Source organism: Triticum aestivum, chromosome 7A, assembly GCF_018294505.1.
Source record: "Triticum aestivum cultivar Chinese Spring chromosome 7A, IWGSC CS RefSeq v2.1, whole genome shotgun sequence".
NCBI classification, from domain to species: Eukaryota; Viridiplantae; Streptophyta; class Magnoliopsida; order Poales; family Poaceae; genus Triticum; species Triticum aestivum.
In genome coordinates, this window is record NC_057812.1 from 9883859 (window position 1) to 9898340 (window position 14482).

Sequence of the window (14482 nt, forward strand, 5' to 3'; positions counted from 1 at the left end):
GGTGGTTCTGGCAACAATAAATGTGTGGCTAAGGAGAAAAGGATAAGGAAGCAGGGCGGTGTGGCGGAGGACGTGGCACGCATGCTCGATAAGGACGTGCGTGAGGAGCGTATCCAAACGTTTCCCATATGTGATCGATCCGATCTATTCATTGATCTACGTGTGTGTTCTGCCGAACTGCTTAGAGCGTTGCCGCTGCCGCTCATGCCATCCTCCGTCCGAGTCCCGTCCTGCGTGCCCAGCTAGGGCGTTTGCAAACTGCCAGGGCGGCAGCTCGCCACGACGACGGCGCCATCCACTGATCTACAGTCCTCTGCCTGGATATTACTAGAGGCAGGCGGATTAGATCACCAAAAGTTCAGAATACAATTAGCGGCCGCTAGCCAGACGACTAGGATTGAAGATAATTGCCGCAGGAACCACTGTGCACCAGTATTTTTTCCATGGATTATTATCTTAGTCTGGTTAATTAGCATTGCGTACAAAATAGAGCTTCTGATTTTTTATGCATTTTTGGATCCACGAGATTAGTTATTTGATGTGACTAATATATGCACAATGGTGGATTTTTGTATCTTGTAGTCTTTTCTAGTCAAGAACGGGTCAATTTGAGTCTAAACTTGCAACCATCTAGACCTAAAAATCTTGTCTTCACTTGCCGATTTAACCGTTCGATTATTTCATACAAGTAAAACTACCATAGATTAATGCAGTTTGTCATAACTCTTTCAGTGTCAACCACGATCGACAACCGAACAAGCTTTTTCGACCATTCGAGACATGAATGTTTTTGAGACACAATGAAGACAATTTTCTTAGACATTACATGATTTTCTATATTGGAAGGAAAAATAGTCAACTTGTTTAACGTGGGTGGTTGTAGGGCTAAATTTAAGTTAACATTAATGTAACATTAATCAACAAAAATATTCAACCTATGATGATGTATCACGACTGTTGTGAACATTGACTTTTCGCCCCCGTCGTGTCCAAATCCTGGCTCCACCCCTGATTTTCAGAAACACATCGGTGATTATTGCAACAAGACCTTTGTTTCAAAAACATTGGTGACGTTGAAAGCATTTCCGCGTATGTTCCCTTTTTGCAACAAGAGCTTTGTTACGGAAACACCATTGACTATTGCAACAAGAGCTTTGTTTCAAAAACATGTCGTATAAGGCTGGGACGGATCCAGCAAGAAGTACTCTCCGACACCAACAACGGCGACGGGGAGAGGCCGCTGGCTGCGCCCGCGCCACTGGAATGACCATATGGTGGTGTGGATCTCAGTCGCCGATGTCGGGTGACGGCTTGCCCAATCTAAATGTAGAGAGGAGAGATGTGAGCGACGGAGCACCCGCTTGCCCGGGCTCGATAGGTGAGGAGGCCAAGAAATAAAGAAGGGATGGAAGTGGGGCAGTGAAGGCTGGCTTCGCAGGCCAACGACGACTGCCGGAGCGGGCGGGCGGCGACCACCGGCGCGCGGCGAGTGTTTCCTTGCGGTGCTGATTCGGGGCGAAAGATCGAGGAAAATGGGCATAACGTACGAGACAGGGACGTGCGGTTGCAAAAACCGTGGTGCTGGGATCCACAGGGGACGCGTGGCACTTAATCGAGAAGGTAGACGCGAGCTTGATTATCGACCGGCCGACCAGAAGCTTTTCCCGTAAAACAAATACCAGAAATAATAAAAATTATATTCAGTTTCATAGATCACCTAGCGACCACTACAAGCACTGAAGCGAGCCGAAGGCGCGCCGCCGTCACCACCCCTCCCTCGCTGGAGCCGGGCACAACTTGTTATAGTAGACAGTTGGGAATTCGTCGTGCCAAGGTCCTATAGGACCAACGACCCAAAAAAGCAACCGCCGCCAATGAAGAGAAGTTTAGGGCATCTCCAGCCGCGCCCCCAGGAAGGCCTCCCCAGGCGTTTTTCTTGCGCCGACGCCGAAAAATCGGCCCAGTCGCGCCCCCAGGAGCCCAATTTTCGCCGGCCTGGGCCGAAAACAGCGCCGGCGGACCCAGGCCGAACCCGGCGCGCTGGGGGGCGCCCGGGGGCGCCGGGCAAACTTTTTTGGCGCGAAAAAGCCGCGGGCCCGCCGCGTCAGCGACATGGCTCTCTTCTCGCCCCTTCGTCGTCCTCATTGCCTCGTTTCCCGTCCGCATCGGCGCCAACGCCTCCCCACCCACCGGCCGCTTCGTCCTCGTCAAGCCCAAGCCGGAGCGTGGCCTCCCCGCGGAGTACGAGGAGATAGCCCGGCGCGGCATCTCCGACGAGGACGCCCTGCGGTGGGCGCGGGACGACTACCTCCGCGACGAGATGGTCGGGCCCTTGAGGAGATCGCCGCCCGCAAGCGTGGGCGCAAGGACGAGCACGGCGTCGTGGTCCTCGACAGCGACGACGACGACGACGCCCCCGGACCGTCCAACCCGCCGCGCCAACCGGGGGAGGGATGCCGCAGGGACGGCGGAGGCGCAGGCGGGGCCGGCGACGACGACGACGACATCGGCGACTACACGCGGTTCTACCGTCTCCTCGGCATGTAGGCGGCGAGGCGGGCGGCGAGGGAGACGGCGGGGGTAGCCCGCGGAAGTTTTTTTCTTCTTTTGTAAAATATGTTTAAGTTTGAACGAACTCGCCGATGTTTGCGTCAAATTTCAGTCGTGTTTGCGCCGTATTTGAATTTTTTTAAAAACGGGGGCGCCGCGACTGGGGGGCATCACGCCCCCAGTGCGCGGTTTAGCGCCGGCGCGCCCCCAGGGGGCGATTTTTTGCCCCTCCTGGGGGGCCAACGGCTGGAGATGCCCTTAGATCCGAAGGATCCAACCTGAAGACACATGAAAAAAGACGAACAAAGACCGGATCCGAGCATATCCACCAAAGAAACCACTGATCAAATCCAGCGAGATCCGCCGGAGACACTCCTCCACACTCTCCGACGATGCTAGACACACCATTGGGACGGGGGATAGAGGGAAGAACCTTACTCCAAATTCAAGAAGCCGCCATCGTCATGTCTTCTTGAATAGGACACAAACCCTAACAAAACTTGAAGAAGCACATGAAAACGGAGCCCTCTCATCGGTAAGGGCCGGGATCCACCATGCACCCATGGCCCTAAGGCCATAGGAGACGTGGGAGATCGGCGACGCCGCCGACGGGCAGAAACCATAGTCCCTTTTCTTGGTGGGGAGACAAAGGGAGGAGAGACGTACGTCCTTATAGCCACAAAGGGCTAGCATCAATTCTGAGAATTTAATCATCTTTTGCATGCATTTCACCCTCTCTTACTTCTCTAATATACTTCCATCCAGTTCCTATTTTCCGAGAGCAAAGTTTTATTCGCAAAGCAAGTCTGGTCCATCGTCCGAGAGCCGCGGAAGTAAAGAAGACCAGTAAAAAAACACCCACTACGCAAGATATATCCTGCAAAATAGAGCAAAGAAGTGGGACGTGGCCCTACTCGGTTTCCAAGCACGGATAGATAAATTTATCTAGACTCTCTTCTTACCTTCTTTGATTATGTCTGCATACTCTAAACCAAAAATATAGGACGCCGATAACTGTTACACGTGTGGTGTATTAGGTGGTTGTTCCGCATGCCCTGTGTGACACGGAGACAACCCCGCCCGCACGACCGCATCTGGGCGCGCGCAGCCACAGCCCGTATGTCCGGTGTGTGACAAAATCGCCCACACGTCCGGGCAAACGATCGCGCTGCCCGCACGACCCAGCACGCCAGTCGTCCCGGCCTCCTTTCGATCCCCAGTCCGGCCCACCGTCGTCTCCTACCTCTCGATCCCCTACCTCCATCGCCTTCCTAATCTGGTTGCCATGGCAATCAGAGTAGATCCATAGCGCCTTCATGTACCTAACCACACATTTAGGTTCGGCAGTTAGGAGGCTTTGATCGTGGTTCTGTTATTTGTAACAAAACCCCCCCTTTTCCTTATATATGTGTGTGCTAGGTACATGGGACCAAAACCAAAAGTTGTTATATGTGCTCCCGATCAAGGCACATTTGTGAGAGTGTGGAGACTTTGTCTCTCTTATTTTTCTCTTGGTTTGTTTACCGTGAGACCAATTCCAACATAGACACCCAACCTGCCAGCTGCCGCCGCACCACCACACCTTTTCTACACAATTTCACCCATGCTTCACCGCTTTGGCCATGCCAACCAACCGTGCCCACCTGGCGAAGTTCCCGCACACTGGCTTCTCCCACCACGCGCCGGTAGGGCGCCACCCAACATCTCCATTGGACTAATCCTGCTAGTTTGAAGTACTCCGAGGACACAAATTTGAACTAGTAACTACCATCAAACGAGCTGTTTGGTATGCTAATGAGAACCTCGGAGGATGATAAGCAAGGAATTTACCATGTCAGAATTCCTGCTGCTAGCATGCCGATTCACACTCATACTGAAATTGAACAGTGGTGTGTAGACTTGGCAATCTGAGCCTTGTATGCTTGTAAGGGGCAGTGGCCTCGCTAAATCTCCAACTGTTAGAAATTCGAGTGCAAAGTTAGTCGCTTAACTAGCGATAAAATTCACACGAAAAAATCTCTAAACCGCAGAGGACACGAACCTGTCGTCACAGCAGACGATGAAGACCTCCAGCAGCTTGCGAAAACTGGCATGCTCCTGGAGAAGTTGAGCTGCGTCGTAGAAAGCTGGGAGATTCCGAAGGCGTGGACATTTTCTGAGAAATCTGCCGCCGACGCTGCAGGGTGCGGCCTGCGCATGCGACAGTGGTGGCGGTGCTGGTGGCTATTGCGCCCGCGACCTCCTTACAAGGAGTGAGCCGGGACCAACGGCGATGCGGCGCTGAGTCCCGGAGGTGGGAAGAAGGCGGTGGTCTCTGGGCTAGTCTGTATGCTTTCCATTTTAGAATAGAGTTCGCTAGATTAAAAAGGAGTTCTACTAGAGCACATATGATTACTGGTATTTTGTTTCATCACTGCTTGAGAGAAGCAAATCAAGTGGCACATCAATTGGCAAAATATTCTTATGAGTCTCATAATGAATTTTCTCTTATGTAATCCATGATGTACCTCCGTTGACATCGTCATAAAGCGTCATGAGGCGAACTTCAAAAAGGTAACAAAAAGGTACAAAAAAGGAGTCATCTATTTAGCGACCTTTTTTATACAACTTCTATTCTGCAACCTGGCCGTGCGAGAGGCATTTCCTATTTAGCGCTGTAGGCGCCCATTACAGTGCATTTCAGCAACCGTGCGAGAGGGCACAAACGCCACACCTCCCTTGCATGATTTGGGCCGGCCTATATGCCCTGTTTTGCCTTTCTTTTTTTGGGTTTTTGGCTTCATATTGTTCATGATTTTTTTATAAAAGCGAATTTAAAATATCTTCAACAATTTGAAAATGCTCTTGCATTCAAAAAATGTTTGTACATTCAAAAAATATTTTTAATATTGAAGACAATTCTTGTATTCATAAAACTAACCTATTTCAAAACAAATTTTGGTGTAATTGAAAATTATGTCACGAATTCAATAAATGTTCATGAATTTCAGAAAATGTTTGAATTTTTTTTTACCAAAAATGTGGATTAAAAATATTTCATGAGTTTATTTTGTTTTTACGAACTTGAAAAGAAGGTCCACAAATTTCCAAAAATATTCATGATTTGGAAATAATATACTCATGAATTCGGAAAATGTTCACAGTTTTCAAAAACTGTTCACGAAGTCAAAAGATGTCCATGAAGTTAGAAGAATGTCCGTGAGTTCAGAATTTTTCCACTAACATCAAACAATGTTCGCTGTGGTTCAAAAGTCTTCGTGATTATCAAAACATTGTTCACGAATTCCATTAAAATGTTCACCAATTCAAAAAAATCATGAATTTGAAAAATATTTTCAACAACAACAAAGTCTTTAGTCCCAAACAAGTTGGGGTAGCTAGAGGTGAAAACCATAAGATCTCGCGACCAATTCATGCTTCGGGCACATGGATAGCAAGCTTCCACACACCTCGGTCTATAGCTAGTTCTTCAGTAATACTCCAATCCTTTAGATCTCTCTTTACGGACTCCTCACATGTCAAATTCGATCTACCCCGACCTTTTTTGACATTCTTCGCACGTTTTAGCCGTCCGCTATGCACTGAAACTTTTGGAGGCCTGCGCTGAATATGCCCAAACCATCTCAGATGATGTTGAACAAGCTTCTCCTCAATTGATGCTACCCCAACTCTATCTCGTATATCATCATTCCAGACTCGATCCTTCCTCGCGTGGCCACACATCCATCTCAACATACTCATCTCCGCCCAACTAGCTGTTGAACATGTCGCCTTTTAGTCGGTCAATACTCAACGTCATACAACATTGTGGGTCAAACCGCCATCCTATAGAACTCCAGTGTATAGCGGACTGATAATAATTTGAAAAATATTTTCAATTCCAAAAAATGTGCACAAGTTTGAAAAATATGTTCACGATTTTTGAAGGTTATTTTGCGAGTTTGAATTGTTTTTCACAAATTCAAAAATTATTATCATATTCCAAAAATGTTGACAAGTTTTTAATAATGTGCACAAATTTTGAAATTGTTCACAATTTCATAAAAGTACATGAATTGAAAAATATTAGTGATCTGGAAAACAAAGTTTACAAAATTTATAAAGGTTTGTGAATGTGAAAAAATGAAAGAAAGAGAAAAACAAAAATAAAATAGAAATGTAAAAGAAAAAAGAAAACTAATAAAAAGAAGAAAAAGCTAAAGAAACACGAAAAACAGGTTTAGGGAAGGTTCAAACCCGGTGGTGGAAAAACCCGTCTAGAGAAGGCTTGGACGAGGAGGGGGAAGGTTTGGAGAAGGTGGTTATGGCGGTCGACCCAGTTGGGCCCAGATTGGAGATGGCGACAGCATTGTCGGCGGGCCGACATCACACCCACCTCTTAATGGAGGACGTGTGGGAGCACTTCTGCCTCTTAAATGTTGGAGTAGCACCTCGTGGGGGAGGTGCGGCTCGAGGCGGAGCGCACGAACGCTGCCGCCCTCGTCGAGCTCCATGACGGCCCGTCCCTCATTGCTGAAATGCGTGCCATTCTGGAGTCCATGGAGGATGAGCGGGTGGTGTCGACGAACCACCACAGGATCTTCATTCATGACCAAGAGCCGAAGAAGACCTGTGTAGACGAGGACACGCAGATGCCTCATGCCGCCAATGACCACGAGGCCGGTCGTTCTGGCGAAGGGGTGATCCCGATCCCCTCGGACAAGAAGTAGATATATTAGTTTGTAGTATATGTGATTTTTATTTTCAGATGTAGTTTTAGCTCGTTTAATATATGAATAATAAATAAATCTATGAATGAGTTGTAGTTGTAGCTCGTTTGTACTAGTTCTATAGGCATTGTTTGCTTATAATATCGAAGGTTAAAAAATAGTGAGTCACACCTCCAACTGGACTGGGCTTTTTATTTTTTTTCAGTCCGGCTGGAGAAGAAAAGCTTTCTTGAGCGTCCTCCTGTCTGTGTCGCTCCCAGAAGCTCGTCGCCGCCGGCTGCATCCCCGCCGCCCGTCGCCGCCCTAAACCAAACCAAGGTACTACCTTTCCCGAATCACCACGGCGAGGAAGAGGTCACCACCACCAGCTACTACCTGATTTTCTTTGGCCTGATTCGTGATTCCCTCTCTCCATCTGCAGATCTGACCCCTGCCCAGGCCCTTCCATGGAGGAGGCGGAGAAAGGGGAGCTCTTGGAGAGGGACACCAAGCCTTGGCTGGACAGCCATCCGGGGCCAACGGTCGGCCTGCCCCTGTTCACCGACGACCTCATCCTGGAGATCCTCTCCCGCCTCCCCGTCAGATCCCTCCACCGCTTTAAGTGCGTCTCCGTGTCCTGGCGCGACCTCATCACTGACCCCGCCAACCGCAAGAAGTTACCCCAGACCCTCGCTGGCTTCTTCTACATGACCATCAACAACAGGATCGGCCACCACTTCGCCAGTGTCTCGGGCGACAGCGCAGCCCCGTTCAACCTTTCCATCCCTTACCTGCACAATAACAAGTACGGCGGCATCACCCAGTTGGACGCCTGCAATGGCCTCCTTCTCTACTGTGGCTTCAAGAAGAAGATGGAGAGTTGGGATGATTTCTGTTTTCTAGTGTGCAATCCCGCCACTGGGAGGTGGGTGGAACTGCCCCCTAGGCCGCCTGTGCCCGCAAGCAGATATTGCTGTACCACAAGTCTTGCTTTTGATACGGCAGTCTCATCCCATTTCAACGTTCTTCACTTTGAGCAGACCGTTCCGGGAGCTTACATCACAGGAGTGAACATCTACTCGTCGCGGACAGGAGCATGGAGATTCAGGAGTGGTAGGATGGTTGAGAAAGTGGTGCCGCTCCATAGTAAATGTGTCTTCGTCGGCGGTATGATGTATTTGATTGGCAACCTGATGGGCTTCAACAAGTACGTGCTGATGGTGGTGGACGCGGAGGGGGAAGTGTGGAAGACTATCCCTGTGCAGTACGGCCGAAGATCTTCCACGATTGGAGTGTCGCAGGGGTGCTTACACTATGTTGTAGCTTCAACGGTTTCAGTCAATGATAGTAATGAAATCCTAGGTTCTGGGATAACACTTTGGTGCCTCAAGGATCGTGACAGTAAAGAATTGGTTCTGAAGCGTTCTGCCAACATCAATGAGCTTATGGGCATGATTGGGGAGAAGTACAGGGTTGCTGAGATTCATCCAGATTGTGACACCGTTTTCTTGATGTCATCTGGAGGTGATACCTTGGTAGCGTATGACATGCAACATCAGAAAGTTGATTGTATCCTTAATCTTGAGAAAGGCATTACAAAACCAAAACGGTTTCTACCCTATGTTCCTCTGTTCTCAGAGTCATGCAGATGGGCAGTAGCTTTACCTCAAGCCACGCCAGTGCTTCCTCCAAGAACCGTCTCTTCTTTTGGCTGAACAATTTGTCTGTGCACATTGGAATCTGCTTCAATCATGCCACTGAATTTCCAAAGAACAATGTTACTCTTGGCCTGTTTTGCCTAGCTAGCACTGGTTGTTGTTCTGGGCATGTGTTAGTCGTTCCATGTGGCTAAATTCTACTGTAATTGCTCTTCCTTTCCATAACAATCAGTTTATTATGGTTATCCTAAATTTTGTTGCAGATTGTGAACCTGCTAGTGTTGTGAAAGGGTCAATCAGACTGGTTACTATTGAAAATGTCTAGTTGACATTATTCATTCAGTATTTTCATAAAACACCGCCTTTGAGCAAGTTCTTTTTATGTGTGTTTGTTGAAGCTAATGAATTCAGTAGAGCTTTGGATCTGTTAATCACAGAGAAATACATACATACATACATACATACATATATATATATATATATATATATATATATATATATATATATCTTGGTGTGGTTGATTGCTTTGGCTGTGTTGCTCGCTACCCTGTTTGAGTCGGCTTAACCAGCGTTGTTTCTGTGTATGTTTGTGATGTGGCGATTCCTGATTCTTGAATGTTCTTTTTAGGACCCTGGAATGTCATTTATTCCTAGAAAACCTCCGAGCTGCTCCAGAACTGATGATGTATTTATTTTAAAATTGGCATGGAATGAGTCAGACGCGTGTAGCAGTTTTATATTCATAAAGAGCCAGCCACCCATTTGTCAGTCTAAACATTTGCCGCAATGAGCAGAGGGTTGAATCCCAACTAATATCACAAATAATCTTGGTCTAGTGATTTTAGTTTTTCCCCTACCTGTATAGATCATACATAATCCTGGTCGAGTGATTTTAGTATTTTCCCCTACCTGTATAGATCATACAAATCTTGGTCTAGTGATTTTTGTTTTATCCCTACCTGTATATCTTCAGTTCCTTGGATTGGATCCAAAGTGAACTCCCGTATCCTTCTCTTTTTAGATAGCATCGGTGAATTAATTAACCAAGAACAGAAGGTGTCTTTCTGGAGACCTTCCCTACATGAAATGGCAGCAAAGATTCAAACAAGAGTGGTAGCTACAGAATGGAAGCTGGGAAAACTGCTCGTCATATGTATGTCAAACTTGTTGCAGGCGGCAACAAAAAGGACAGACAGGCGCCTCTTCTCAGGTGCCTGGGAAGAACATGGCACACTCCAGGTACCACGCAGCTACCTTGAGAAAATGTAGTAGTACAACAGAAGAATATTGTTTGTTCTCAGATCGTTTATTTCAACTAGACTAGAGCTATCTGGAGTTGAATATTCTGCCAGCTGCCTGCTGTCTGGAGTTCTTGTTTCAGAAACTTACTTTGGTTGATATGAAAGGGAAGGTGCAGATATGACAGGCTTCTTATCTTTGTGCAAAACAAGTTTGTTTAAATTTTTCTTATAAACTGCCAGCCTATGATTAATAGATGGATGCTCTTCCTTGATCTCCCTTGAAGAAAATGATCCTGGAGGTTGTGTTTGCCAGGTTCTTATTATCTTGATCTTGACTGGAGGATCGGGAAGGATTCAGGCTGCATCTGGTAGTAACTGCAATCAGCTTTCGCTTGTGCAAACTGTGCGCCCCATCTAGGATGGAACAATTTTGTATATTACCATGTATCTGAACATTGCAATGTCACAAGCTTTTGACCAGGGAACAGCTCTGCCTTGCTTATCATTTGTTGGAACACCTCCTTGTTTGGTTGGCCATCATCGAGAACAGGTCGAGCGCCAGCTGACCTCTCCAGTTTTAGCAGAAGCTCTGAGAATTTCTGGAGTTCCTTTCAGAGAAGAATTGATATGTTACAACAGATTACTTTCATCCGTCTCTATGTAGCAGCGAACTCCTCTAGTTTTCTGACTGCTAGACCATGTTTGAACTGAACCGAGCTGGGAGATGACAGCAGTGAGAAGAAAGAAGAATGTCGACATGTTCGATGTAGCGACCATCTAGCTTTGTCTGAAAAGGTGCAGGATGAGCATGTCCTTAAAGGCATGGAAATCCAGTTCGTCTCCCGCTCCGCAACACTTATCAACCAGGTGAATCAATACGATCTATCTCTTTTTTCCCTTATATATACATTGTGGTGATACCTTTATAATTTTGTTTTGTGATGCAAAAGATCATGGATTTTCGGGCTGCAGATTAATAATTTTCCGAGACAGAATTTTGTAGCGGGGTTAATTAAGATGTGCAATGGAAAACGTTATCTTTATTCCCACAGTGTTACTTGTGAGAGTAGGTACTCTGTTTATATTTCGCTGAAGCTGAAGATGGATGAAAGTAAAGTATATTTGGTTGAAACGAACATATGTGCCCCAAATGTTATATTGTTGGATGATTAGATTGTGTTGCTACACTAATTGAGCCGGTTCAATCAGCATTGTTCTATGTGTTTGGGATGTGATGATCTTGATTCTAGAATGAGAATAGACAGTATGACCTGAGAAAAGATGAATTAATCAAGATTGCCATTTTATTCCAAGAAAAGCTCGGAGCTGGTTGAGAACTGATGATGATTGCTTTAGATATGACACTAACTAGTGTCATACTAAAATAGTATGTGCTTTGTCGTAGGTATATAATAGCACTCCTCTAAATTTATTCTATTCTTTATCTTCACTTTTCCATAGAAAAGTATAGCTGGCACAAAAACAAAAGATAAAATAAATTTGTATCTCTCATTTAATCACAAGCAACTACTATAATAATTAAGCCATCACCACATTTGACAAAACATTACTGGAATGTACATGGCTTCGAAAATTGATCAGTGATAAACTTACTAGATCATGATACATTTATGAGTAAACCACCAACGGCAATCAGCAGGGGCCATCCGAGCATCTTCAAGTGCCAAGTTGAAACGAGTAACGCAGAAGCGTCAACGTCTCTGATTTGAATCCAAGAGGGAAACTACCGGGGGAGCTCCTATAGGGCGCTTCTTTGCGGAAGTAGCGCTCACGCAGCCACACACTTGGGCCTGCCCAACGCGCGTGCTCGCTTGGCATGTTGCTTTTGGCTGGACAGTCCCTTCGCTCGTTCGCTGTTGACTGGGCGCTGGAATGGTCAACCGCTGACTTTAGAAAAAAATCCTAAAAAATTTCGCAAAAATAAAAAAAATTGTGAATTCAAAAATGTTCATGGATTTTAAAATTTTCATTGTTTTTGAAAAAAATTCATAGATTTTGTGAAAAATGTTCTTGAATACCAAAAAGTTCACGAATTTGAACAAGATCATCATTTAAAAAAAATCAAAACCCAGAAAATTGTTCATAGATTTTGGAAAATTTTCATCGATTTTGAAGAAAAAATTAATAAATTTGAAAAAAGTTCACGAATTTGATTTTTTTAGAATTTGAGAGAAACAAAAAGAAGACAAAGGAAAAAGAACAAGAAAAAAAGAAAAAAAGGAACAAGAAACAGAAGGAAAATAACAATGAAGAAACCATCCGTAAAAATGTCCAGCGAACCAGAAATAAGCAATTATACCGGGGGCTTTCAACGAACTGAGAAAGAATAAAAAGAAATGAAGAAGTATGAAGGCACATGCGTTAGTTGTCCCTAGTGTTTAATGCGGTTAAGACTTAATGAATAGATCACAAGTTCGATTCACGGCGACACACCTATTTTGCGGTGTGCGCTTGTATGCTAAGTGCAGTGACGTATAGTTGTCCCTAGTGGTTAATGCGAAAATGCCACTACCGGGAAGGCAAGGAGGCGCAAGACGATGATGCTAACAAAATTTAAGCTAAGACGCATCGCTAATTTATTTGCATCACAAATCACCATCACTGGCCTCAATAATATGATAAAGCCGCTAAATTGTACATGATAAAACTTGGTTTTGTATTTCGTTGGATGCACGCTATTGATAAAACTTGGTTTTGTATTTCGTTGGATTGGTTCCTTTCGGTTTTGAACTCGGTTCTCAACAAGATGATAGGATAAATGCAACACCTTTGAGCTAAAAAAGAAAGCCTTCTTATTAAAAAAGAGGACGTGACAAAAATATGATGCGATAGAACTTATCTATGTGGAAAAGGAAAAATCTTTCGCGAAGGAGACATATATTTGTGGGCGAGTTCTTTTAGCGTATCAGACATTTCATGTTGAATTTTGCTTGAATGAGAGAGGGATCCAGAAGGACCCCGAAACTGCAAACTGGTCATGCATTTTATAAAGAGGGCCTCAACAACTGGATGAGAAACGTGATCGGGTCTCTGACATCTTCATGGTTGTAGCCACGTCATCGTCAGGGACATCACCTCTTCGGACGGAGAAGCTTCTATGGCACCACACCATAGACGGATTAAGAAGATGACTAGATGAGTTGCCTCCCTTAGGCTCTTTGGTCGAGAGGAAGAAATAAGAAGGCCACTCTTCGACCTGCATGTAAGGCGGCGACATGGAGTCAGCCAATAACCAAGCACCTTGGTTGGCGCCGTACTCAGTTCCAATCAGCCACCGAGGATGAGCACAAACCCAAACAGGATCACCATCTCCTCTCTGCTTTGATTCCACCACCATGGTAACCTTGGAAGCTCGAGAGAGTGCTCCGTAGGACAGAACCAGGGAGGTTATTGGTTTAGGCACCGACTTTGCGTTCTATAGCAGCAGCTGACCATCAGCCAGCACCGCCAGGATCACCACCACCGAAAGCCACCAACCACTGCTCCCTTGCGCCTGTGGCATCCTCCACATCGACATATCACCAGACGCCACATGGGCAGAAGACAACCTAAAACTAGATGCTCTATTCACAGAACTACACCGAGCACCTCTCCCTTTTCTACTCCAGCCGTCTGAGAAGATAGTGGATCGAGCCGGAAGATGCAGCTCTCTCTCGACTCTCAAAGGCCTCTCTCGAAGCGCACGAGCTGTCTCCTCCCTTTCATCAACAGAGGTCACAAGTGACTATTCGAAAGCGCAAGTGGGCTATTTCCTGTTGTATATATCCTCTTCTTCTAGTTTTAGTGTGGATTTTTCTTTGAAAAAGAAAAAAAAATCAATCAAGTCCAAATCGGGACTATGTTTTTTAAAAACCAGGATTATGGCTGGTTTTACAGTGTTGGTAATTATCCTTGGGGCTGCCATAATCCCTGCAGCGATGGCTCCGTAGAGCAGCGTGTGGTGCTGGTGGTTGGCGGCGGCGATTTGCTTGGGGCATGCGACTTTCTCGGTTCGGGCAGATGGACGGACTTGATGTAGTGTCTCTAGGCATGGTGAACTCCAGGTGAATGCCTAGCAGTGATCTTGGTCATTGCCAACGACGACGGCGTCCTAGGATGTTGTTCCCTTGGAGGCGTCGTCGTCGAGCCCCTTCACCTCCTTTAGGCATTTGGATCTAGTGCTTTTCCGGGTGCAAACCTATGCTTCGGCTTTGGCTGAACCGGGCGGCGGCGGCGTTCACGTCGCATCCTTCTTGGGGGCGTCGCTTTGGTGGTGCATTCCTATGCCTTGCGTCGAGGGTTGGCATCGCCCGACATCTTTGCCACCGGCCAGGCGGGTTCGCAG

General features: G+C 46.2%; 1 protein-coding gene across 1 annotated transcript; it reads left to right on the top strand.

Moving 5' to 3' along the window:
* The first annotated feature begins 7444 nt into the window (after nucleotides 1–7444).
* Nucleotides 7445–9272, top strand: LOC123150816 (putative F-box protein At2g16220). Its single transcript, XM_044570638.1, has 2 exons — nucleotides 7445–7577; nucleotides 7681–9272. Exon 2 carries the CDS (start codon nucleotides 7706–7708, stop codon nucleotides 8951–8953), a length of 1248 nt encoding a protein of 415 aa, XP_044426573.1. The 5' UTR covers nucleotides 7445–7577; nucleotides 7681–7705; the 3' UTR covers nucleotides 8954–9272.
* Nucleotides 9273–14482: the final 5210 nt, after the last annotated feature.